Source organism: Phalacrocorax carbo, chromosome 23, assembly GCF_963921805.1.
Source record: "Phalacrocorax carbo chromosome 23, bPhaCar2.1, whole genome shotgun sequence".
NCBI lineage: Eukaryota > Metazoa > Chordata > Aves > Suliformes > Phalacrocoracidae > Phalacrocorax > Phalacrocorax carbo.
Genome location: NC_087535.1, coordinates 6,957,763 through 6,984,097, shown reverse-complemented (window position 1 = coordinate 6,984,097; position 26,335 = coordinate 6,957,763). Strand labels below are relative to the sequence as shown.

Below are 26,335 nucleotides of genomic sequence, written 5' to 3'. Positions count from 1 at the left end.
TACCAGAACATTTGGACTTGCACATGTAGATTTAAGAGCTGTAATTACCTTGGGTAGTGCGTTCTTTTTCGGTTCCATGTGTATATTGATTAACAGGCCTAGGACTGCTGGTGAAGCCAACGTTGTGGGGTGTAGCAGAGCGATAGGTTACCTAGAATCACCTCCTAGCGACGTGCCTTTCTAGACAAGACAACCATTTCCTATGATGTGCTACTACAGGTCACTAAACCCTGAAAAACAGGAAAAGGGAAAAATGCTATTTTTAAAAAGCTTTTCCATGTCTAGCTTTTTTCCTGTGCATAGTCCTGTTTGTTCTCTGCGTGATCTTTGGGTGATTTTATACCGTGAAACCGCTTTCATGGGGTCCTCTCCTTTAGAGGACGGTGTCATCCCTACATGGAAAGCAGTACTACAACGATGCCGAGCGCCACGAAGTTCTGCTGGGGCATTTGCCACCTTATCTAGGCCACTGGCCTGAGCAGGCTCGCCTGTTCCCAAGTTAACATTCTGCACGCAGTTAAACACTTCAGAACTGATGAAGGCTTCTGCCACTAAAATATAAACTATTTCATGGTATCTTCGGGACAGCTGTAAAAATCTTCCTCTGATTTCTATCCATGGTTAATTGTGCTATGATTATGGAAAAATATTATGTCGTGGATGTGCGTACACTGATTATTTCAGTAGAAATAGTCTTGCGCATTTCTAAAAAAAAAAGTCTGAAACCCTTTAGGTACAATAGGCAGTGACAGACGGAGCCCGATTTACATAAAATCACACGAGCATCAAGTTCTTTTCAAGTAAGTCAAAGACTCAAAAATAGCAATACTAAATACTTTCAGCCTCGAGATGCGCGTGTATTACAGTTGCGAAATCTCTGGCGATGGATTATGATGCTTTCTACTTTTGCACTTCAAAAATTACTTGTTGGTATACAGTTAGCATATAACTCTTTGCAGATGGCTTTGAAGAACAATCAAGTTATTTAAAACAAGAACTAGAGCGTAATCAGTTAAAAACTAGGACTTGGGTATAAACTTCTCACAACTCCAGAATTCAAAGATTCCCTTACGTTTAACAAATCTGCAGCACAGCAGCTCAAAGACCAGACTTTATAGCTCCTCTATTTAAAAAGTCCTTGTTCTTTGCTTTCACATAACGAGGGTGAAGGTTTCGGAAGGGTTTAGCGCCCACTTAGACGCCCAAATAACGCCTGGCTACCCAGCACACGGCCTGTACTGTGGGCGCGCGACCGCAGAGCGGGTACCGCGGGCGGCGCTGCCCACACCCGCGTCCCTGCAGACAGAGCCGCTCACGGCGCAGGACTTGGGAGAGAGCCCTCGGCCTGACGGGTTGTCCCCACCAGCTGCTCGCTTCACCTACAACCATCTCGGACGCAACAGCCTTTTCTACGCGTGCGCTTATTTATCCCGGCGTTTTCTTTCGTTCCTCTGAACGGGGTATGCAACAGCAAACGGCTCGGCGACGGCTGACCGCGCCGCAGATTCCCTCGGAACGGGCGACGCCACTCGCGTAAGCGTTCTGCGCGTTCCCGCCTCGCCCGACGCTCGGCGCTCGCTCTCCGTTCGCTGGCGCCACGAGCGGAGACGCTCGTGGTGCCCCGGGTGCGCGGCGTCTCCCCCGCACAGCCAGCCGCGCCGCGGCAGAGACACACGACCCCTCGTCCGCGCTGAACAGCAGGCACGTCACACGGTGATGCGTTTCAGCATCTCACATGCAGGCACTCGCACATCCAGAAACGTCAGTCGGCGCGCAGGCCAACGGCGGGTTTCCTTTTAAAATGTAAAGTTCAAAAACCTTTGTGAAGGGGTGGTATCTGCTAGGCATAGCACGGTGCTCGTTATAGCACAGCTGCCTTCAAAGAGGGGAAAATGGAGATGACTCAATTTTATCTAATTAATATTTTAAATCTGGAGTTATTCAAGTTAAATTTATAGATGCCAAAGGAAAACCAATCCTATCTATGGACACGGCGTACAATCAGAAAGAGTATTTTACCTGGGAAATTAAAGTGAAAAGAAAAGCAGCTTCTAAAGCCGCATTTATACCACATTGAGCTAAATTCCTCTTTGGGCCAGCCTACAAGAGTTCCGAGGAGTGCCCTGCCATCCTGCATTGCACACGCTGGAGCTGCACCCCAGCAGTGCATCTTTTCATCCCACAGTCAAAATGCTGGAAAGCCACAAGGAGAAAACTGCAGTGAGGTGAGCTGGAGTGCGTTCACAGCCAGGCTGAACAACCCAACACGTAACACCTCCGTACGAAACACCTTAAAGATGCATTGCTTAGAAATACGACCTATAAGAACACTGAGGCCAAAAATTTGAGCACAGCTCCAGGACCAATTCTCCATTTTTTAAATACAAACACCATCCTAAGGTCTTGAAATAGTGACTGCCAGACAACTCATGAATATAAATGCACTTTTTAAAATTACCCAGTTGAAGGCCAACCTTTACTTATCTACAGAGGGGTGCTGTGTACGAAAAATCACTGAAATTCAAACCAGCCCATTTACTTACTCAGAGGACCTCACAGAAGTCTACATCTGAAACAGCTGCGAACTATTACCTTATGAATAATATTAACGAACTCCCCAAACAACTTATTCTGCCCCTGGTGTAAACCCGAGAAGTGAAACATCAAAGCAGTCTCCAGAGAATTAATTTTGTTGACATTTTGCTCTAGACACAGACCCGATCTTTGTTAAGCCACACCTAATGCTGAAATACCAGCGAGTCCAAAGGCAGGGAACGCCACGCTGGCATGCGAAAAAAGGCTCGTTCCTGCAGAAGCATCACAGTGATTTAAGCCTCATTTAACACCCCACCACGCCTGCCCTTCACTAGAGTCAGGTGAAACTCGAGTTGCACAAACACAACCGCTCCGCGGGGGGGACACTGCGGGAAACCCAAACCCACCACGCGCTGGAGGGGAGAGAGCAGGGGAGCTACAGCGTTCCTTTGCAACCGCCTGATCTGACGCCGTTTCATTTCAGCCCCGCCGTTATCGCGGCAATTGTCCTGCCAAAACTGCCCAGACCTTTACAAACATTAAACTCTACATCAGACCTGGGACAGAGGTAGGCATTTGTATAGCCGATATCTATCCCGATATTTAAAAGTTAAACAAAAAGTTGAATTTTGGCCCAGCCCCAGAATGGCTGTCTTGCTGCTCAGCAGACCATCATTTGAATTGCAGGTGTTCAGTTATATTCAAGAAAAATAAGCTATTCTTTTAAGATTTTTGTTAATTACAGAGCACGCGTTTCACCGTTCACCCAGGACCTACCTGTCGGCGTGCAGAGCACACTCCTCACCCCGCTACGCGCACAAGCGTTTAACTCACAGGGAAACTTCAGCGAAAGGAGGACGGCCTGTAGGCGCTGGACCACGCTCCAGAACCAGAGGAGGAAGCTGCAGCGACAGCCTAGGCTCCCGTGTGCGCAAACCCACGCTGCTTTAACGCCAAAAGGATTAATGATGCTGAAAGCATCGACAGCAGCGAGCACCGAACGAGTCAGGATTTCAGGGTTTCGCACCAATTCTGCTACTCTAAGCTGCTCGCCTCGTCCCTCACGCCTGCACGCCCCGAAAGGCTCGGTCCAGCCGTGCCCCCCTCGTTCTGGCGGGGCGAAGGGGAATCTTAATTGCAGGGTAATGAGGTTGGTGCTAGCCCCTCGCTTATGACAGCATGGGAGAATTCCCAGTGTCCCAGCTCAGGAGTCCTTGGCATCTGGGAAGAGTAGTCTCTGGCAAGGGCAGAGGGGGAACTGGAAACCAGAGTCCCCGCGTCCTATTTTGGCCTTGACACTGGCTCTTCAGGCCATGCTTTCCACCAGCTGACACATTTTGCCCATCTGTGAATTATACCGTACTTTAAGGGATAAGTCCAAGACTATTACCTTAATGCAGACGCTCCCAGGTCCCGAGGGAGCACAGGACCAGACTGCCCAGACCGGGCCCATACGTACCCCGCGGGGCTGCCCAGGACCCGACACCGCCGCGGGGGTCTCACACCCCCGGTGGTGCGGAGCACACACCAGACAGCAGCAGCGTGCTCTGTAGGCTTGCATATGCTCCCCGGGAGGCAGAGCGGTGCATTTAATAAGGTTAGCCAGAAGGTTATCGCCACAGGGGTCAGGAAGCTTTCCCCCTTCATCACAGCGCTCCTGCTTCGCTCTCCCGCTCAAATCAGCTGTCGTCTCTTAACTAGCTCAGGAGGAAACAGTTTGCATGTGCTTCGAATACGGACCCGCAGGGCCCCCATCCAGCTGGGTGCTTAGGTCGGTGTCTCCTCCGACTTCCACAGCTGCTGAGCCCGGCTCACCAAGTCAATGAGGCTCGCGACGCGCTCATCGTTTAACACGGGCTTTACCTGCCTTGCTGCGTTATTCAAAGTGCTTTTCAGGATAGCTGATAACAGCCTTTTGTTGCTTGGTGAAGGACTTCTTGAAGAAACAACTGCCCCGTGGGGTCGGTGAGCAAGCCTGGTTCCTATGAGCTTTCGTCACCTCCAAGGCTTGCGTGATAAATACATCTAACGGTACACATTTGTTTTGTATCTCAGCCAAACAGATGGCTTGGGAGAACTGAGGGGATATTAAATTAAGCTAAGGTGAACCTTCTGGGAAAATTCAAGGGAACTTAATTGTATAGTATTAACTTTTACCTATTTCTCCCTTTTTATTTGGCAAATACTTATGAGCAAACTCTGCATTTAATGAGGAAGAAAGCACTGATGAAAGGATACTTCTTTTTTTAACATCTTTAATCTGAATTCCTGCTGGTGCTGCATATTTTCCCACTAGAATGCTTACAGGTGATGAGGTTACCCTGCAATTTTTTACTGATTGCACCCCAGGCTAAATTAGATACAAGAGATAGATATCTATGTATGTATGTATAAAAACTTCAAGATTAAACACAAAATCTTAAACTCATCAAACAGAGCCCTAATCCCTTTGCAATTTGGAAGCGCAAATGTTATGTATCATACACAACGTATACAGGTTTTTACAGAACAAGGAGATATGCACACAGACCTTGGTTTTCAACGGCACGGATCACTTGACGTACTAGCTCTGTCTCTAAATTTGCCCAGGATAAACTGCGGTGCAGAGGTGCAGTTTCCAGCAGGGTAAGTCATCGCAGGACTAGGAATAGAATCAAGGCTCTTTACCTGACCCAGCTCTGTCTAACAGATAAAGTTATATTCTGAACAGACCCACTCCAGCAGGGAATTGCTCAGTCACCTTGAGTCATGTAGGACTTGAGAAGGAACAACCCCTTCTAGTTAACGCAGTGTCTCCTGTAAGGGCTGAAGTCTAAAGACAAAGCCATCCACAGGAGGGGTCTGTTAGTGGGAGATCGAGCCTTTCGTCTCCAGACTTCTGTTTTAAACCTAAACCGTATCGGAGCAGACTAAAAGCCATCCACTCTTAACAGCTCACTGGTTGCCCCTTGAGAAAAGCATCACAGAATTCTGTATAGGCCATGACCCACCAGACAACCGCAGCATCTCATGTCAGCAATGATAAATATAGATACTTCTTATATAAGACGGGACATTCAGGTCATTTATTTTTTAGGAAGATGTTCTCATTGATTTCCAATAGGAAATTCTGATCTTAAATATGGTATAAAACGACATTTTGATATTATTAATGTCATCTACTGAATAATATGAATGCTTAATCAAAGTGTAAATAATGATTATGAAAATACATACTGGACACTGTGTCAACGCAAGCAGCAGAGTCCCGCATTTAAAGAGCAAGAGAATATGCTCAGGAGTAAAGTGGGGGGAAATAACAGCTCCTCACTTTTAGGCAAGGGGAACTGAGGAGAAAAGACCTTGCTTAGGCTGTCCAAGGTGACACAAAGAGCCAAAAGTCACATCCCTTAGAGCCTCTGCCTATGGCTTTAACATCCTGGAGTTGACGTCTCTCTGTCTCCTGTACCAATAAATCTCCAGGCAAAAGAAAGCTTCAGCTGGAGAGGTAGAAGGTATGGGAAGCTAGCGTTAGGTTAAAGCCCAAGCTAGAAATTACAAACGAAGGACAAATGTGTGAAGTTTATCAACTAAGTAGACCTTAAAATAAAAGGACTTAGGAACGCTGCAGTGATCTCACTGCTCGCATCGAGCACAACCTGTGCATACCTTCCTGTGACATTTACTGTTATGAAAACATAAACTGGATTACCAGGGCTTAGCGCTTAAGCAGCCTGTTTCATCAGGAAGGCAAGGAACTTCAGCTGTTCCATAGTACAGATGTGATTTAGACAGGACAGAGAAATGATGAGGACAAGGATGTTTTCTTGTTCAAAGCCCAACAACAATACCAAGTAAATAAAATTAAAATCACACCTTAGCGTCTCATATACATAAATCCAAACAAGGCTGGGGATTCTGGACCGAGCAGCCTCGTCCCTATAAGGATGTACGTGAGCTCTGTGAAGTTATTTGGAGTTTTAACAATATTTTTCTGAGGCAACGTGAAACCCATCGCACTCTCGCTGGAGGGTAGGGAAGTTTTACCGCTGTTTTCAGGGGACTACGTTACTAAGCGAGACACAATTAAGTGTAACGATGGGAATAAGACTCCTTTTACCAGGAAAATCCTGGTTCCACTGAAATCTAAAACCGCCCGTTGATTTCAAGAGTGACATAATTTCATTTTAAAAACAGAAACCAAAAGCAGCAAGAAAAATTCCCTCCCGACACAACCGAAGCGGCAGCAGGGCACGCACCGGCTGGGTGCCTCAGCGGCCCCGGCCAAGCCCAAACCCACCGGCAGCTGCGACCGGTGAAGCTCTGCCCGAGGAGAGCTGCCTACCTGAAGTCCCTCGGAGATGAAAACAAAAGCGCTACGGATTCAAGGAATTACAGTTTATTTTCACTGCGGTGAAAGGGTCTGCAGCAGCGCGCAGCGAACAAATGCAAAACTTACGCACTGTTTCATTCAGATTTACGCCCGGATTTACTACTTATTAGGCTTATCATAGCCACATCTCCCCTCAGCCACGCTTGTACAGCCCTGCTTTAACTGCATAGCTTTAGCCGCTTTGCCTTTCAGTTTGCTGCGCTGGATTTAAAGTAATCATAAAAAACGCATTCCCTATGCTACAGCTATTCTGAACTTAAGCAGCTCAGCAGTCTGGGGAAGGGTGTCTTCCGTTTCTCTTGCCTGTCTTCCTCAAAATAAAGCAAAGGTTTGTACCCCTAAGAAATGTTCAAATGTGAGATATCCAGCTTCTACCCAGCACTGGGCAGAAAAGGGCTGAAATCTCACTGCTGCTGTTTTAGATTTACAGGGGCTTAACTGCCCCGTGAATACAAAAGGAGCAAAACATAGCTTAAAATGTGCAGGAGTCAACGAAAATCCACGTAGTGAATCCAGGCAGCTTAAAGGTCAGCCGCAGATTCTCCTAAACCAGGATGATGAGTTAAAAATCTGGTTTGTTTCCCATTTATGCAAGACCTACCAAAAAAACCATCCAAAGAAACAAACCCCTGGCATGCAGTTTTCCCGTAGCCAGTTCCCCGGCCAACCTGGTAAGAACTGTTGGTAACTTGTGTCACTCTGTGTGGCTCTTACAGCTGTCGAGCTAATCTGCAGGGAGAAGGTAGAGCAGCTTCCCTGCCAGCCACAATACAAAATGGTGACAGATCCAAATGGCACGCTGCACTGCCTTTGCAGAACGTGCTGCGAGACTTCTGAATTCTGACATCTCTCCTTTTTCTACGGGAAAGACAAGAATAGAAACACACGCTGCAGATCTGGGCTGCCGGTTGCTTGGTTTAGGGTTTTTATGTTTTGTTTTGGCTCGGTTGTGTTGGCTTGTTTATTCTGAAATAACCTTGGGAAACGAGCCTGCTGCACGTCGCTCCTGTAGATAAATTCAAATAACATTATCTGCAGTGGTTCGTACCTGGAGGAAGACGGTGAATCAGTAATTGCAAGAGAATGAATTAAGAGTCAAGTGTTTTTATGAAGGCATCAACTCGGACTCAGCATTCGAAGTGTCCTGTCTGCAGGGGAAAGCTCAACGTTCCAAGGTGCGTATGCAGCAACAGGGAGAAAAAGATATCACAAGTAGCAAATCCAGAAATGCCCGCTTTTCTCCAGGCATGTCCCTGAAATACCTCAGAGAAAATGAAGACTTAGGGGGAAACACGATGTGCCTTAACTACCTGTGCTGATCTGGAAAGGAAAGGAAAGGGGCTTCTTCACAGCAGACGTGGGAATGAAGTAACAGGTGATGGTTTGAATCTCAGATCATGCGAATAAGAGAGAAAAATCTTCTAAGGGGGTGAGGAAATTAGAAAATAAAATCTGCTGACAGGGAAGCTGTGAATTTACCAACTCTGCAAGCAGTGATGGGAAGGGCTAGACGGAGGATTTAGGACTAGACGGAAGATTTACTGGTGGAAACCCCAAAACGGTGATTTCACTGCGTAGCAGCGATGCCAGAGAACGGACAACCCAGTCTCGTGTTTTTCCTGAAATACTTATGAACGTGCATAAAGATCCAGCTGCTCGGACGCATCACACCTTCCAGTTCCACCGCCGACCAGAGCTTGCGGCTCCAGAAAAACATTTCTAGTAGGTCAGCATCCTTGGGCACCTTCAGAGGCAGGCGAGCGCGGCGAGGGGCTGCCCCGCTGCCGCAGCGCCGGGCACGGCTCTGCCGGCTGACGTCCCGCCGGCGCGACCCCGGCAGCTCTGCTTCGCGCGGCCGCCGGGGCTGGAGGCTCGTCCCTGCTTTCTCATCCCATGTGACGTCTGGAGCGACAGCACGGCTGGTGCTGCTGACTTCTCAAACTGCACAAAAGGGAATTTTACACTTTGGCAAACTGCCTACCTGAGTTCTGGAGGAGTGAAAAAGGAGAAAACAAGTTTTGACTAGTAGCATTTAAGGTGACGCTATCCATCACTGGCAAACTTCGACAACTCCAGTTAATTTTTGCTCAGAATGATAAAATACTCCACTGGTGAAGAAAATAACAGGGAGTTTCACGCAGGGCTATTTTTCTTCTTGTTTTTCTTTCTATTTAGAAGAAAAATTATGTTAAATCTGCAGCATTTTTAATCAAATACAGACACGGAAAACTGAACTATGCACAAACAAGCCTGTGTTTTCAATTGGCTTTTGTTGCGTTCACTTTAAAAGTTTATGGTTTGGATTATCTTTTTCCCCTAACAAAAATCCAAAGCATTTCGAGAGAAACTGGTATTTGTGAGCATACTCCTTTAGTCTGCCTTTGAAGAAAGAGGAGTCTGAAATAGAACAGAGTTATTCAACCATCTCTAGACTCAGAACACTTCCCTGGAGGCGTAGATCTGGCAGCATGTAGGTGAATTTGATTTCTTACTCAGAAAAATTATCTATGTGTTATTAATATTAACACATGCTTAGAGGAACAAATGGGTAAGATATTCCAAAATACAGGTAAAGGTGGATGCTAGAGCCTGAACTCCCGGCACTCCAAGTGGAGAGGGCCAGCCAGCGAGGGGCAGCGCAGAGGAAAGGTGTCAGACGCCTTGTGCCTCCCAGGCGACCACTGCGACCGAAGCTCATGGCTACCAGCCATCACTGGAAGGGGCGCTGCATTTCTTCACGCCCCATTTCTGCGCTGGGAAGCAGCTTGTGCATGCCCGTGTCCGTGCAACCCTGTAATCGCCCAGAGGACAAGCAAGGTGGATGCCGGTACTCTCGGCAGGAGCGCTTTCGCCAGATGCCTGCCAGGCTAGCTTTGTGCTGCCACCCGTCTCGTCGGCTGCTGCAATGGCCACCAAAGGGTGAAACCGGTTTCTGCTACGAGTTTAGACTGATCCATAAGCTGCTCTGGAACCTGCAATAGGCGTATCCGCACGCACGCGACGCGCAGCGCTGGAAGAGTCCGTACGTCCGTAAGACAGTCCCTACCCATCAGACCTGCAGCTGGCCGAGAGCGTTCGTGCTCTCACGAGGTCTCAAAGACGCTGCTGTGCCTTCACGGTGGCTGCTCTCACAAGAAGCGGAAAAAAATCAAGGGACCCTTCAGAGCAGGTTCATAGCATTGGTCTTCCATTCAAAAAAAAACTATGAAAGAAAGAAAGATTCTCTGATTTGTCCATCATACACTTAGAATAAACTCCGTATTGTAGAGTGGTGTTTAAAGCTCACCATTTTTTTCATAAGACACTATTAAAAGAAGATAAAAGATAGAAAAGAAGATAAAACAGTAGCTAGCGTAAGAAAAAGCTATTTGTTTTCACTGTCTTCTCCGACAACCTTTTGTGTCCTGCACTAAGTAGGTTCACAGAGGGGCACCTGCACTTCCTGGGGTTTTATTATTTATTTTTTCTTTTCTGCTATACAGAGCCATGAAATAAGAGGGAAAAAAGTTATTTCAAGGCTTCCAAAAAATCAAAATTTATTCATAGAAATGAAAGCAGAAGGAACACAGTTACGAGCAAGGAATGCTGAAGTCATCTAGCTTGTAATAAAGTCTATAGCTAACTAGCCACAGGTGCTCTTTACATTCCAGGAGCAAATGAGGCTGTGATTGACAGGGGTACGATAATGGCTCTGCAACCATAATGCAGTCTTTCTGGAGTACCGGTTTGCACCTGCTCAAAGACGAGGCATTAACGCTTATTTAAACAAGACCAATAAAAAGGACCGGGGGGGCGGAGGAGAAATCATTAAGTATCTAAACCAAGGTAGAACAAAGCATGCCCACGCCAAACAGCAGCCCTCTGCGTTGCGGAGGAAACCACCCAGCTTTGGTTAGCAGAGCTAGGCACAGGTTCTGGATACGCTCTCCCGATTTTTCATGGTATATAACGTTCAGACCATGCCTCTGCCGCAGCGTCAACCCGTTCCTAGCGGCTAGCTTGCCTGACGCGATCTAAACTCAGAGTGGATTTCAGAGTCATCTAAGGAGTCTATGGCCAGATTTACAAAATTATTTAGGTGTGTAAAGATGCAAATAGGATTAGGCCAGCACCAGTTCTTCAGCGATCCCTCTTACACGCGCAATTAACTCTGTAAATCTAACCCTGCGTCGATTCTGATCTTGCTGGCGAGTCCGGCGAGCCCATGGGTGAGAACACAGCCACCACAAGTCAGGCAGTGCAAGGCTGGAAGGACATACCCAAGCACTACGTGCTTGCTGCACTTGGAAGTGTTGAAATACACGTCTACAAGTCTCCAGTTCACCCGGATTCTGCTTTGCCTAGAAGTAAAGGGTGAGGCAGCCTGCGCTACAAATACGCTCTTCCCGGTTCCTCAGCATCGCATCTCACACGCTCTGGAAGAGGTCCGGGAACCCGCGCCGCCTTCCCGCCCCGCGGCGTGGTTTTACAACACTTGCAATATTATGGGCGACTTTACTGAAGGGCAATAAAGAAAACTCCCTTCAAATCTTTCTGATCTCGGTAATATCCTGTACACACCGAGCCATCCTTCAAGGCCCAGGTCCACATCCGAATTTCCGGGTTGCCTTTCAACCCATTATTGCAAGGGTTTGTTCCTTTTGTTTCCAGGACTTGAGTAGCCTGCACTGGAAGAGTTTCTGCAGAGCTTATAAGTAGTCTCTGCAACCTGATCACTTCCATGCTCATGTAATTCTTCCTATCACTGAAATATGTCTTTCATTTACAATGCACGCCTGATCCAAGTGAATTCTTAATTCCTTTCATATGTCACTGTCGGACGACAATGCCGCATTATTAGATCACGGTCCCTGGGAAGGGACAGCAGTGTGTCTTTAGGTAATATCCAGCCCCTGGGTAGCATTTCACATCTGCAGGAAAAGGAGGCATTAATCAGAGAGGTCTAAAACTAACTAATTTGTATGCAGCTCTCCATTGCCTCGAATGAAGTGAGTTTCCCACATCACTATTTAAAAAAACATGTTTGTGAAATTGAGTTTATTGCGGTCTGTATTTTATGGATAGGCATAACGGGATGTAGAGAGAAGTGTACAGCTCACGTTATCTTTAGACATGAGATAAACCCTTCACTTGTGCCGCCTCTCTCATTCCCATAAACCTGACGTACTTTATGCGCTTCGCTATTTGATCGTAATTGCTAGACTGTTGAAACAGAACTTTTGATCAGGAAAGGTAATTCTGCGCAAATTTACAGAATTATCGCTATTCTTAAATATAGACTATTTCAAACTATTATTTAAAGAGGAGCTTAGGTGCTTAAATATAATTAAAGGAATCACGCTTCTAAGGATACGATCAAATTAAAACAGCTTTACTCTTCCAGTCAAACCCATCACAAAGCCATTCTGTAGGACCTGTGAGAAGGAGGTTAGTTGCGCATCTGCGTGTTACGGCACCCGGTACTAAAGCGCACGTGGAGGCATGCGAAAGCTGCAGCAAAAAAACCACTGCACAAGGAGAACTGCCTCCAGATCGAGAGCACTCCCCATTTGCTTTTGCTGCCAGGGTGGCTGAGCACTGGAACAGCTCGCCACGGAGATCATGGAGCCCCAACCTTGGAGCCATCGAAAACCCAACGGCCACAGCCCTGAGCAACCTGCTCTGGGTGACCCCGCTCTGAGCGGGTGGTCTCCAGAGGACCCTTCCCAACTCGCCCCCCTGCGGCTCGGTGAGTTAGCCGTATCTCCAGAGCTGGCCGTTTGCTAAATCTGTTGCCCTGAACGTGACGGAGGGACCTGGCCAGGGCCCCGGTGATCCTGTCCCTCCCTGCTCGTCCCTGCAGAAAGGCTGCAGAAACTTCACAGACGATCCAGGCACTGCGCGGCGCTCCTCCCTCGGGAAGCTTTTAGAGTGAACCAATTACACAGACAGCTTCCAGTGCACCTTCTGACCAGTACAGAGATGCCTGGGATGTGTAACAGTCCATTACAACTTACTCCTTTTTCTTCTGCTCACTTCAACTCCTTTGAAACTGCTTCCAATTCCAAGTTCAACTTTTCCCGAACCTGAGGGTTTCAAAAAGCCAGTTCTTAAAAAGCTAATTAATTCCCCATAGGCTTTTTTTTTTTTTTTTTTGACTCGGTAAATATTTCTGAGATTGCTTTTTGTATAATCAGTGTTAGCAGCTCATTAAAATGCACAGTATGTGTATCATTTTGAATGTGACATGGCTCAGCATGGACGCTCAAGCTGCTTAAAAAGACAGAAAAGAAAAAGTGAGGATAAAATGAAAGCAAAAACCCAGCATTTCCTTTAAGCTGACACCACAGTTAAGAATTTAAGACAGGGCAGGGAGCCTTCAACCCTGCTATTAGGTGAAAAGTCTAATTGCCCAATGCACTGACTGCCCTCTCCAGCCTGCATGTTTTCTGAAAAGATTTCTTTTACAGGGAGCTTTAAGGGTCTAAAAAAAAAGAAAAAAAAAAAGATTCTAGTATCAGGTAATTGTATAAGGTTCTCACTCCAAGTAATATGAGGATTCTTCTTGAATTAATGATGAAGTAATTTAAAAGGCCTTTAGTGTATGCAACCAGAAATAAATAATGCCTTAATCAGGGATGTTTTACTTTCTATTAAAACAAACACTTCTTAAAAAGCATGTTATTGAGAAGAGCAGGACTCGGTTGCTAACACGCCAGGCGCCTCTATTAGATGATGGTCAGATGGACAAAAATACTCGGGACTTTTTCCTAATATTTCCTGACCATTGCTGGTGCTTGATAGCTGTAGAAAACACAAATGTTAAAAATATTACTTTGGGTGACGAAGAGAAAGCCCAAGATGAAAGGCTCGCTCGGTGGCGAGTAGGTGGCTGCAAAACGGCCGTTCCACGTTAACTGGCCTCATTTCAGTCGGTGCGTCTCTGCATGGCCCAGAGCACGCCGCTGCGCGCTTACGGACAAATTGCGATGACTGATATACCAGTAAAACTATAACAATGCTAAATCATAAACCAATTAGCAACTGCGTGTGCGGCAACTTCTCGAAGCGCGTTATAACCACGAGCTGTTAGGCGAGACACCCCCGAGCATCGGAACCGAGGCGGCAGACCGCCCGCGCCCCCGCGCAGGGAGCAGCCCGACGGCGGAGGCTAGCCGGGATAAAGTAAATAAACAAACGAGAAGATGAGAGCGCGGTGCCTCACCGCAGGCGGTTCGCGTGCCGCAGCGGTGCGGGGCAGGGGCCAAAGGACCCGCGGGTGGCCACTGCCCCGCACCACCCCCAGGGCTAGCTCTTATCAACGGGCTTGAGTCTGAGTGCCCACATTAGAATTTAAAGTCAATCAAATACTGACCGAGGAAGAACTTGCCGTCAAGGTCAGGGTGAAAAGCTTCAATGCTCAAGGAACCAGCAGTCCTTGAAAACAACATCATACTTTCACCTTCACGGGGGAAAAGCCCCACAAAAGGCAGATACCCAGCAAGGGGTGGGCTTTTCGTCAGGAAAGAAAGGAAGAAATGGATTATTTTGTTTGTGTATGACAATAAATCCCCACTGTTATGGTAAAGCAGCGAGCTTTTCCTCAACTGATAACGGTGAGTTGAAGGGCAAAACGGTAACTTGTTGCACACGTATGTGTTTTTCTGTGCTGCTGACAAGAGGGTCGCTTCGAGCAGGGCAGGTCTCTGGGCTCGAGACCCCCACACAGGGCCCTGACGCTGCCATCACCGTCAGCCCATGAATTTGCAGCTTAGAATAGAGAAGAGGAAAAAAAAAAACAACAAACACTTTCCTGGTTCAGGGAACTGAGGACCTTTGCAATTTCCCAAACACACGCGTAGGAAACAGATTCTGACTCTTTTCTTGCTGGACTCTATTATTCTGCAACTTGCCCTGCCACACTCGCAGACCTCCAGTGTGTGATGGGTATCGCCGGAGGGTTTGAGGTGCATCAAAATGCAGCAGCTGCTCTTCACTTGAAATTCTCTAGCGTGGAGAACTTCAGAAAAGCATGAAATTACCACCACCACCCCCTGGTCCTGGAGTCCATTAAAACGTTTCCTCTTCACAGTCGTCTTCTGCTCGGGGAAAATAACAGCCCAGATGACATCTGTGGTGTTTCCTGCTAAGTCTTCTCAATAAATTTCAAACCCAAAGTAACTCTGTCAATTGCAGGAAGATCTGTCTGACAAAAAATGCTGTTAGGTTCAGCAGGCTAACAAAAACAAAAAAGAAAAAAAAAACCTAAGAAAGCTTTTTCTGCTACATCTGTCGCTACTGAAACTGAGATTTGAGGATCAAAAACTTAGATGACAACATCGCTGCTTGGTGATGCACGAAGCAAAAGAAAACGGAGATCACTGTTTGCTAGATATATCGGCTTCGCAAGAACTAAAAGGAATAAAATTTCCTCTGAAAAGCTGAATGAATAAACATTAGGAATAAAAGACAGCAAGGTGTGGAGGTTCAGACTGGAGGTATTTTCTGCAAAGAGAAATTCAGCTTTTCTTGTATTGATTCTACATTGAAGTAAATTCTTTTTCTCTGAATAACTGTTAAATCAACAGTTTAAGTTTTCCTTTTTTTTGGTGAAAAACTAATTAATGCTTTATTATACGGTCATGAAGAACCTGAGATACCATTAAAAGAGAAAACATCTATTTTTCTTTAGGGAGATGGGTACGACATAGCAAACCGCTATTTCTGCCAAGCGGTAGACAGTTGCCCTGCTCATCATTCCCGACGTTCCAGATTTCAGCCCCTACTTTTGTTACCTGCTGCTGTGGCAGTGGCAGCCAAGGATCAAGGCAGACGGCCCACACCTGCCATTAAGGGAGAGCGAACAGGAGGTCTCCGATACCATCCCTACAGACGCGTCTGCCGGCAGAGCGGAAATCAAGCGGCCCTCCGCTCAGGGGAACGGGATGTCCGGCCGTAGTTTGAGGGGAAAGGGAGACGGGCATCGGCAGCGTATGAGCTTGGGTGCGCCGAAGGCAAAGGACGTTCATCTTGGCACCATTTCAAAAAAACATTGGAACAAGCACGTTATCGTCTTTTCAGTGACCAGGAATTAAGGATGTGCTTAATATTAAGCAATGGCTGCAACAATGTGCCGAACTGGGACCACTCCCACTGTGCAAACTGGTACAGGCTCCCCGTTTGCTTTGAGTAATCCCTGTCGGCTACAACAAAGAAAGGTTTCTAGCAGTTGGCACACATCTGAAAACGACGAAGAGCAAAGAAATCACTGACTGAAAGTCTCAGATATGGCGCAAGTCACAATTTGCAGAGGCGATAAAATTACAGAACCTGAGTCAGGTGGATGACAGCATTAGCGTGGAAAGGATTATTAGTGTGAAAGGTATTAATAGAGGATATGCAAAGAGGCGCTCCTCTCACTGAAGCAGAAGATAAAGCTGCTCACGTCCCCGTGAGGAAAACCGTTCGCATCCCGCCGTGGCTCCCGTCCAGCCCGCAGGACCTCGGGAAGCGACATCCGTGGCCGCCCCGTCTCTCACGCCAAACCGGGTTTGCAAACGCACGGGTCCCCTTGCGGGAGGGAGGGCGCTCGCGCTCCCGCTGCAATACCTTTTCCAAAGGTCTCTAATATTTCTTCCCCTGCTCCTTTTAATGAATGGTAACAGAGAACACTTGATTAGAGGCCTTTCATCATTTTAGGACTAGGGGCTTTAGCTTTCTGACCTACTTTCCTTGCCAATAAAATTCCATTTTTAGCTTCAACTCAAGGTCTGAGTGTTACCCAAATTCAGACCATCTGTTTTAACTGCCTACAGGCTGAGAAGTTGATCCAAGCCAGGAAGAATAAATGGAACCAGTGCGTGCATATATTAAGTATTCTCAACCCTCAGTGTATTAAATAACCTACTCAGTTTATTCCTGTGTCTGCATAAACATTCCTGTTTCTTCGGGCAGTCCCTGCTGTTGCTGTAAGGAATATTTATGCTGCCGGTTGCTCTCAGAGACCTTCAGCCAGGTCACCTTTCTTGGACAAGCATGGGAACGAGCAGGCTACGAGTGACCCCAAGTCCACCTAATCCCTTCACCTGGCTTCGGTGAGGGTTGGTACGGGCTACCCAGAAGTGCAGGTGCCCCCCAGCAAGTCACTGGGCAATCACCTGCCTCTCTTTCTAATTCTCACTGCTGGAGAAGCAACAGGACTTGCGTCTCCTCCGTGATCCTTTTTCATCCCGGGTGATGTAACTACGCAGTCTTGGTATTAATAAAAAAGACAGCTGACGAGTCCTTTCGTGAATCTCTGGCAAATTCCCCAGAGTATCTTGAAACCGTGAGTTCCAATGAGGTAACGTCTCGCACCGCACAGACATCCCTGACAGTTTTAAACGTCCTACCTTCTATTTCATTGCACGTTCACTTCTGTTAGTGCAAGAAAAGGGCCTAACAGCATCAGACCTTTCTTCAGGATTTCAGAAACACCTCTCAGTCCTTTTATTACGTAACAGTAACAAATATAAATTTATAAACCAGAACAAAATCAAAAGGCAACATAACCTGGAAAACCCCTACTAAGTAACTGTTGAGCACAGCTTTACAAAGAAATCAAAATGAATCCGAGTACGGAAGATAAGCTTCTGCCGCTAGCACCGACATGCATCTGCAGCACTCAGCCCTCGCAGCTTGGCTGGCGGATGTCATTCCGGCAGAACGTCTAGGGAGGATGAGAGCATCCATGAAAACCTTAACAAATAAAGTATGCCAAGGGAAAAGAGAACAGTAGCGTAAAACCAAGCCAGATACTGCAGAAGTTGAATCCCCAACTGGGGAGCTGTCCGGGTCAAAACGAGGCAGAAAAGAAGTATATTTAACGTAGAAGAATCCTAGCGTGAAATAGGCTCTGTACGTCCCCGGACACAGCTGATTTGCTGTTCGAGTCTGTCAGCTGACAGCCTGTTTATAGATTCTCTTGCTTCAAAGCCATTATGGCTCTGTTTACAGCACGCTCTTTCAGGAGGCACCACAAGCCTCCTCGGGCGTTCATCAGCGCATCCCGTTCCTTCCAGGATTAGTATATTTAAAAAGCTGACATTAACATACCAGCCTGTCCTTACGGACACGGATTACCGAGTCTGCGTCTGCAAAACACTTCCAAAAAAATTCTCCTGTATTTTCAAAATATCATGCCAGCATTAACTAATTAATGCTCACAAGAGTTGTCCAGGACAGCTCTGAAAATATTTTGATCTCCCTTATGGACATGGAAAAAAAAAAAAAAAAAAAAAAAAAATCCCATAGCAAGTGGACCTGTCTTCCCTGAGGCCATAAAACAAGGCCAGGACAGTCAGCGTTCAGAGCAGGGCAGCGCTCCATCACTGGGCCCGCGCCGCAGGTCTGCGCTCAATCCGTCAGACGGCATCGCCGCCCCAGGAGCTCCAGGGCCCTCCTCCCACCTTCCCAGAACAGAGGAATTTAAGACATCACCGGTGAAAGTTTGCGTGCCTGGGCTGAACGAGGCGACAGCATCTTTGCATGCCTGCAGGTACGAGTGCGTGCCAGGATAAAACCCAGGCGGGCAGGAAAACGGCACACGGGAGGGGCAGCTAGCTGTGCTCCGGAGGGCTGTGGGGCTTGCTGGGGTAACTCCAGCAAGGCAGACCAAACAGCTAACGTGGCACAGGAGTGAATTAAACCCATAAGAAAAGATCTGACCATCCCCAGCCCCCATACCATAGCTGTTAATTCCCCGTTCATTTGTCATGTGCAAAACCAGGAAAGGAATGAGTAATATTTGCTTTTGTTTTCGTTGTATCATTGGAAGTGACACGATCATTATTCCACTGGAGGTTCAAAGCGGCATTAGCATGATTACATTGGACTTGTACCTATTAAGCGGAGGGACATGAGAGCCTCTGAGCTGTCAAATGCAACGTACGCGGCCTTGCAATGCAACTGAAACATTCTAGCTGAACTCTAGGCATTTTTTTCCTCCTTTGTGCAAATCAAAACATTGTGTAGCGATTTACTTACGGTATAAAAAAATCATCTCTTGCACCTGGAAAGCTACATACTAATTCCATGCTTTATTCTATCTCATTCATGCAAAAGGCTTTCAAAATCATATTCTATTGTATGATACATAATGTTATTATTCTGTCCTTATTGTCCTAAAAGCAAAAGCTTACAGGCTGGAGTGAAATCTTCTTTTGACTCTACTGTGCCGGGCAAAAGGTTAGAGAGATAAAGAAGCTCTCAAAGAGCCGTTAATGCCAGTCTGAGGCAGAAATACTAAATCATTTGAAGCAGCATTGTTTCTGTTCCCATCCTCCGTGAGATATGTCAGCTTTCATAAGCTGTGTGCGAAAACCACAAGGTTTTGCACCGCTAGGCAGGAAATGTCCCTTGACCACTTAAACATAGCGACCAGAAAAAACAGAGTCCTCTTCTGACCGTTAGATCCAGGAGCCAGCTGTCCCCGCGACCTTAACCGCATCGCCGGGGCTCCCGGAGCGTGCCGCTCTCGGGGGCCTGACTGCCCTCCCTTGAGCCAGCTCTGGCGAAGAGCAGGAGCGCTGGACCCGACCCCCTGTCCAACGGCAGGGCTTTTACTGCTAAGAAGGTGTTGGGATACAGGTTTATCAATTTCCAGTTGCAGTCATCCCCTCTGCCTCTAGAAAACCCCACGGAGACCAATAGCTACACACCAATGGTCACTTACGGACCGCAAAGCCCTCCCCAGGGGCACGCCTTATCCTGCTGACGAGCTGGCGCATAAAAGGGCTGCTGGAAAAGCATCCTCTGAAAAGCCATTTCACTGCCCCTACGGAGTTGTTATTGCTGCAGCACCTTCCGATGTCCCTACACCGCAGAATCTTCCAGCTTTTTGACTACAATCCCTATTTGTAGGGCTGCGAACGTTGCAGGGAGAGAGAGGATCATCAGAGATGCTGCTGAGAGTCTATTTTTAGTGAGTCATTTGATGAGCTGTTCAGCACCTTATTTATTGCTGTCTCCAGCTGGAGGAGCTAAGCACTGTCCAGACACCTCTACCGCTAGAACCAGGACTCGGAAGGAGTGACCTCTATTTGACAACATTTTCTGTAGTGACAGAGAGGAAAACAGCAGCACTTTATGCTGTCAAGGCTAATAGCTGCTAATTAGGGTGAGTGACATATGACCCCTTTTATGTCCAAAGAACTCGGAAGTCACAGCACAAATAAACGAAGTGTCAAAATTCTTTTCCAGCCTAAGAGTGACCACTCAGAAGTCATTTCCTAATTTGTTTTTTTCCCCGGTTTGTCTGTTTAAGGCTTTATTTGAACTTTACATTATTTGCGCAGCAGGCAGGCACCTTGGTGTTTCCTTGGTAGGAAATGGGGCTTTGGAGGGACACCGGGAGACGAAAAGGGGACAAACCAAAGCTGTGGCATTGGAAACACGGGCTACACGTGCAGAGGCTCCAGAGCCCTGACGGACCGCAGCAGCAAGGGCAGCCCCTCCCCGGCAGGGGCAGCGCTCGCCTGGCGGCCGGCGTACCTCACCCAGCACAGCCAGCGAGCGGAGCAATGAATCCAGCCACTGAAAACTGGCCCCATCTGTTGCCATCTAACCAGATTCCTGGCTAAATAAACAGACACGGTGTTTCTCTCTAGGCATGCTCCACATCTAACCTAGGCGATGCTCAGCATTTATCTCTGGACAAGCCTGGAGCCAAAACAGGCTGCGTTTGCTCCCGACTGCTGTACCACTGGCCTTGCATTACCAATCTTCGTAACGCAGGAGCACTTCGGGGGCACTGCTGGGTGCCGGGTATATTCAGAACGTGGGGCAGCTCCTGCTCCAAAGAACCCGGCACCTACTTAGCCAAGCAAGTAACCAGGTGCCATTTCCTAAATGGAGAACTGAGGTACAGAAAGCTGAAATGATTTACTAGAGGCCACATTAAAAGTCTACTGAATTTGCAGCCTCCCATTGTTTATTACAGGCTCAAACATCCCGTTAGACCCTCTGAATGTTAATCATTACCTAACTCTTCTATCTTCTTGCTGCTCTAATGAGATTATTGATAAATTGCTTAAAATGCACTTTCTGTAGAAGAAATTTTTTAGGTGACAAGTTGCCTTTTACTAAACAAATTAATGGAAAAGTTGAGCTCTCTCATTTCAGTCTGGGGAAAAGAAGTTTTGGGTTTAAAATGCCCAATTAGTACTAACTGAAATCCAATATTCGAGATTATTTGGCACTGCAGCTGTTATAAATATGCCATGTGGCCATTAGTACCTCGTGGTACCATCAGGACAAAAATAGTCATTCAGCAATTAATCCTGCGGTGGCTGCGTATGTCAATATAGAACAATTGCAACTGGATGGGTTCACTCCAAACCCCATCACGGTCAAAGTCAAAGGGAGGCCTCTTGTTAAGCGCAAGGGGATCTAGATCAAGCTCTGCTGAAGCGTAGCTTGGTTTTACTCTGATCAAAAAGCTAGGACGTTTCCAAACATCAGTATCGCTCCCATTGCAGGCCAGCCCAGTAAAGCTGAACGTGGCTGGAAGCGCACGACGTGCCCTGCCATCCCAGAGGGGCAACCCAGCCGCGTTCCCTCCGCGGGTAACCCTGCGGTAGGTCCAGAAGCCGGGGCTACAAGTCCAAATTTTAGGTCTGGTTCCTGTGCAGCCTGCTCCAGCCAGTGCAAAATTTCTTGTCGCGGTATCTCTCGTAATAGTTTTGCAAATGAAGTTCTGCGTCTCCCCAGCAAAATCCTCCGCGCTCTGAGACAGTTTGATCTTTCCTGATGGTGTTTTAAAGCACCTTCTGTGAGGTCCCAAGTAACGAGGTAATTCTCGCTCTGCATGTAAGAACAAAACTCTACAAGACAGACCAGGAGCCAGACACTTATTATTATACTTTCTACAAATGCACAGAAGGGCTTTCTCTCAATGCTCCAGGTCACCGAGATCATGTTTGAGGCATGTGGTTAATTTTCAGCCTTATTGTGTTAAGGGCTGGCAGGAGAAAACTAAGATTTTTTTATTTTTTTTTTTTTTTTAGAACAGCGTGAAATGAGGCAGAAGACCTTGTCACTTAGCAAGGGTTTTTAAACTATCTTTGCATAAAGCAGCGGCTCAGAAGTTAATAGGCATAAATAGCATTTTATTGATTTGAGGTATTCTGAGGGGTTTTAATGCAGGTGAAGGCAGGAAAAGGATTCTGCTTGGGATAATTAAGCCTTAGCTAGTGAAGCCTGAAGCATTCACACCAAAAATTCCACAAACCTGAAAATGCCAAAGCAAAGCTGTCACTTAGCCTGAAACTAAGCCTTTCCTGGGACACAAGCGAGTGTGATAGCCCAGCGAGGATAACCTTTCATCCAGCTGCTTGGGCACACTCTCTACCACCAAGCCTAGAAGGAGAGCACATGAGAGGCTCCCAGGAGCAAGCAGTTAATGTCTAATGAGTTCTGCTTTTATTCAGAGACCCTCGTACCAACAAGTTCTTGGATGGGGGGAAGATGTCCAGCTGATAAAAAAGGTGTTTTGAAATATTTGGTCTTCCCCTTGGATGTAAACTATTCTTAGCACAACTCTGTTCCCATAAAAGCTCTTTGTTGGTCGTATGCAGACATCAAGGGTAAAAATAAAGCCTCAGCCGTAAATCCTTTTGCTTTTCAATATTTGCTGCCTCAAACACCAGAAAGACCCAAAGAAGAGCATGGAAATCCCAAACGCCATCTGACAGCAACCAGGGGCCTCTCCATATCTCCAGCACCCTGAAACAAGGGATGTATTCCTTAGGCCCAGTGTGCAATTTTAGCATCCTTCCCCTGTCTACTGCAAAGCTTCAGCGGGTTGCAGTGCCTAGGACTTCTCCTCTACTCCAGGGTGTAGCCAGGTCACGTAAACCTGCGCGTAGTGGGATTTCACAGAGTACAACGTGTCCTCCTGAGTCGCCCCAGTGGTTTGTACACAGTCATTTTAGTATCAGATTTTTTTAAGATCTGTTGTTATGTGGCTGCTTGCTTTTCCCTTTCCTCCAGATGAAAATTACTTCAATGAATATTGATATTAATATACATTTGCATGCAAGCATGTAATAAATGGCTCACTGAAACAAGGCCTGTAAATTCAGCCCGTGGCTGCGCTAATCATGTTCCTATCACGCTCTAGGGGCATTAGCTACAAACGAGCTTTTTGTTACATGACCAGAACACGCTGCAATCCACAGCCAGCTTTCTGGATGGGCTTTTACTTGCCTCTCAACCATTTGCAGAAGAAAGCACTGAAATCGCTTCTAGAGGGTAGAACTGCAGGGGGGGAAGAGCCTCCTGCGGCGTTCGCCGCGGCATCTGCCGAAGGCAGGGCACAACGCTGGCACTGCCAACACCTGGTGCTCGCCAGGCATCACGTTGTGCTGCGAGATGGGGGAATCGTGAGTGATGGAGCAGTCGGTTAGAATTAAGAGGTCCAATCACCTGGGCTGCAACTTGGGGATTGCGTCAGGCCAAGCTGTAGATCAGAATTAAAAATCCCCATTACCTTCACTATAAAGCAGCATTCAGTGAGCCAGCGCAGTCAGTCGTGTGCCCGAGACCCAGAGCAGCTTCAGTACCGTATGTTCCATGAGGGAGGAACAGCCATGCTCCTTCCCATGGCAGTGGTGAGTAGCCAACGAGGCGAAGGACATCCGTTTTCTTTACAGAAGGACGGTGTTAAAGTTTTATGCTTAAACTGCTGCAGAAAACTTTTGAAATAAAACACAAAGAGCAAATAAGCGCTCAACAGAGTAGCGATGTGTGTCGTGTGGAAGCCACAGAACCTAAACCAGCATCATCTTCCGTCTGCGTAAAATAGATTATTCCATCTCAGTTCTGCTGGTATTATTTAACATACAAATTACAGTCGTTAGTGAAGATTGCTGGGTCAAACCCAGTGCAGAGGTTTGTCTGAATAATATTTCAGCTGGTCTCATATTCCTGACAATTCACCCTTTACTGAATCCAGACTTTGAATGAACCCAAATTTCTGACGGTACAGATGGCACGGAACCTGCTGGGTTTTGAAAGAGAAGTGTCAGTCAGCCCTCATTTGCACCTGGATTCAGGGAATGGAAATATATGAACCTGCTCACAAGCAGACATACAGTTTTAACTTTATTAGAGCTCATCTACATGGAGAGGTAGGTACCCAATGAGCAAGGGTGTGAATTTAACCTGCTCAGCAGCTGCCTGAACTGGCACGTCTACGCTGCAACAAGAGCGCCTTTCTTTGGCTTAGCTTAATTCATTGCCACAGCGCGGTGTAATTACCATCTCTAGGACGGCAGCACCACGCGAATTGTTGCTTGCACGGTGGATTTCTAAGCTTTAGTGCCCAACCCGGACGCTCACGTTGCTGCGCACTCAGGGAACCTGAAAAGGCTTTTGGTGCCATTGCACTTGTCTGAAGGAGGGGCTTCCCTTTTTTCTTTCCCCTCTAGTTATGGTGACATGGTGCCCAAGACAATTGCTGGGAAGATATTTGGCTCCATTTGCTCCCTGAGCGGGGTGCTGGTCATTGCTCTGCCGGTTCCAGTCATTGTTTCCAACTTCAGCCGAATTTACCACCAGAACCAGAGAGCCGACAAGCGGAGAGCGCAGAAGGTAAGCCGTCCCGCGCGGCCGCCGCCTCCGAAAGCTCAGCAGCTGCCGGGACATCTCAGCCCCTGCTTGTCACCACGGGCTTGAGACACCGGGGCTAATTCTGAGCGCTGCAGAGAGCAGCCTGCACGCACCTACCCATCTACCTGCCCGCGCGTAGGCTGACCTTCACCCATGGTGTAAGTACCCGTACGGACACCAGCCAGCTCGCTGACGCCCTGGGTACTGGCGCATCCCAAACATCAGACGCAATGGGGCTTCTGTTGCTCGCCTATGCTACGTACCGGTCTGAAATAAATACATACGTATACACATAAACCCTGAAATCAATACCAAGAGCTGTTTATCTCTGGCTGCTTGGTTCCCGGCCCCCTCTGCCTAGAGTTTTGAAAATACCCATCCAGAAAAATACACTTATCGGTACACATGCCCCCTCAAAGCTGCAGACTGTAACATAGACAAGCACTGGGAATACACAAAGGCCCCTCAGAAGCGTTAGGGGATTACTGAATATTCCAAAATCTGAACAGTTTTTATGAGCATAAGCTTACTGATTCACTGAGAAAGTATAACAGATTTATTATATCTCTATTTCGGTCTGCTAAATCACACCAAAACAAGAATCAGGTTTTTACAGCAACTGCAAACTAAAGGTCTGAGGTTTTTTTTCTCCCTGTGGAATGCTGTCTGCCAGAAATTCAAGGCTCAGGGGACCTGATGGAGAATAGTAGTAGAGAGATGTGCTATTTCTGCTTCAGGCGAGCATCTGGGCCGTGCCTACATCTTGCATCAGAGGGAGCTGACAGCAGAGTGCCGAGATACAAGACCTACAAAACCACAAAATTTGGCAGTCAAAACACATGAGGAGAGTAGCAGAGGCAGAATCCTGCAGCAATGAGTCGCAGCCTCCATTAGTCATTGCTGGGTTTTACACATACCTGCACTAGGCTTGGCATTGTACATGTGAAACTGCGATGATTCTGGGAGGTGGGTTTGAGGGAGAGCTGTTTATCCGATTAGTCACACAACCTAGCACAGATAACAAAAATCTAAAGATATCCTAATGGAAGTCCACTCGGTACCACGCACTGCGCCGGGCAGCGGGAAACCAGTATGGATCGTTGCATTCATTTAATGAACGTAAATGATTTGCAGGAGGGGTTGCGTAACGTGAGGCTGCAGCCAGGCATAAGGTATCTGGGCTTAACCTGCGACGTGTTAACGTGCCGGGTGTCGGCGAGCGGAAAGGGCTGCCGTACCCACGCAGAGGTTTGGTAAGGGGCGAGTGTGCAACAGTCCATTTAAATAATTGAAGACTTTGAAAGAAGGCACTTGTTCTACTGAAATGGCACATTAACAGAGAGAGACAGACCCTGCCTTACCGTATAGCCTAGGCAGCAAATGAATAGGCAAGACAGACAAGATTTGTGCATAAAACTGTGGATCATGATAGAAAGCAGCTCCAGAACTGACTCCAGGGCTGCGCGCTCAGATGAGGCTGTCCTCTCCAGGCAGCATGCTGAGGCTTCTTGTTCCGATCCACCTTTTCCTTTATTAGTTGGACCACGATCACTTGGTGACAAGGAAACGTACCACCGCCTCTGATGTGATATGATTGATTCCAGCCTTTATAAGGTTTGCTGTATTGACACACACAGTGTATAATTTCCCCCAATTTGCATTTCTAATTCCCTTGATATTGGATAAATTTCTGGGCTAAGAAAGTTTTCTCAAGTCAGAAGTGTGAGTAATTTTCACATGATCATCACTGCATGAATACTAAAGAGAACAAAAGAGACAGAAGCACATTAATGACAGTCT

At 47.1% G+C, this 26,335-nt stretch overlaps 1 protein-coding gene across 1 annotated transcript in view; it reads left to right on the top strand.

Moving 5' to 3' along the window:
• The window catches only part of KCND3 (potassium voltage-gated channel subfamily D member 3), a 122,657-nt gene that overhangs the window by 66,963 nt on the left and 29,359 nt on the right, over window positions 1-26,335 (top strand). The window contains exon 2 of the mRNA XM_064471877.1: window positions 24,355-24,517. Coding sequence (XP_064327947.1) covers window positions 24,355-24,517 — 163 coding nt within the window. The remainder of the gene's footprint in view (window positions 1-24,354; window positions 24,518-26,335) is intronic.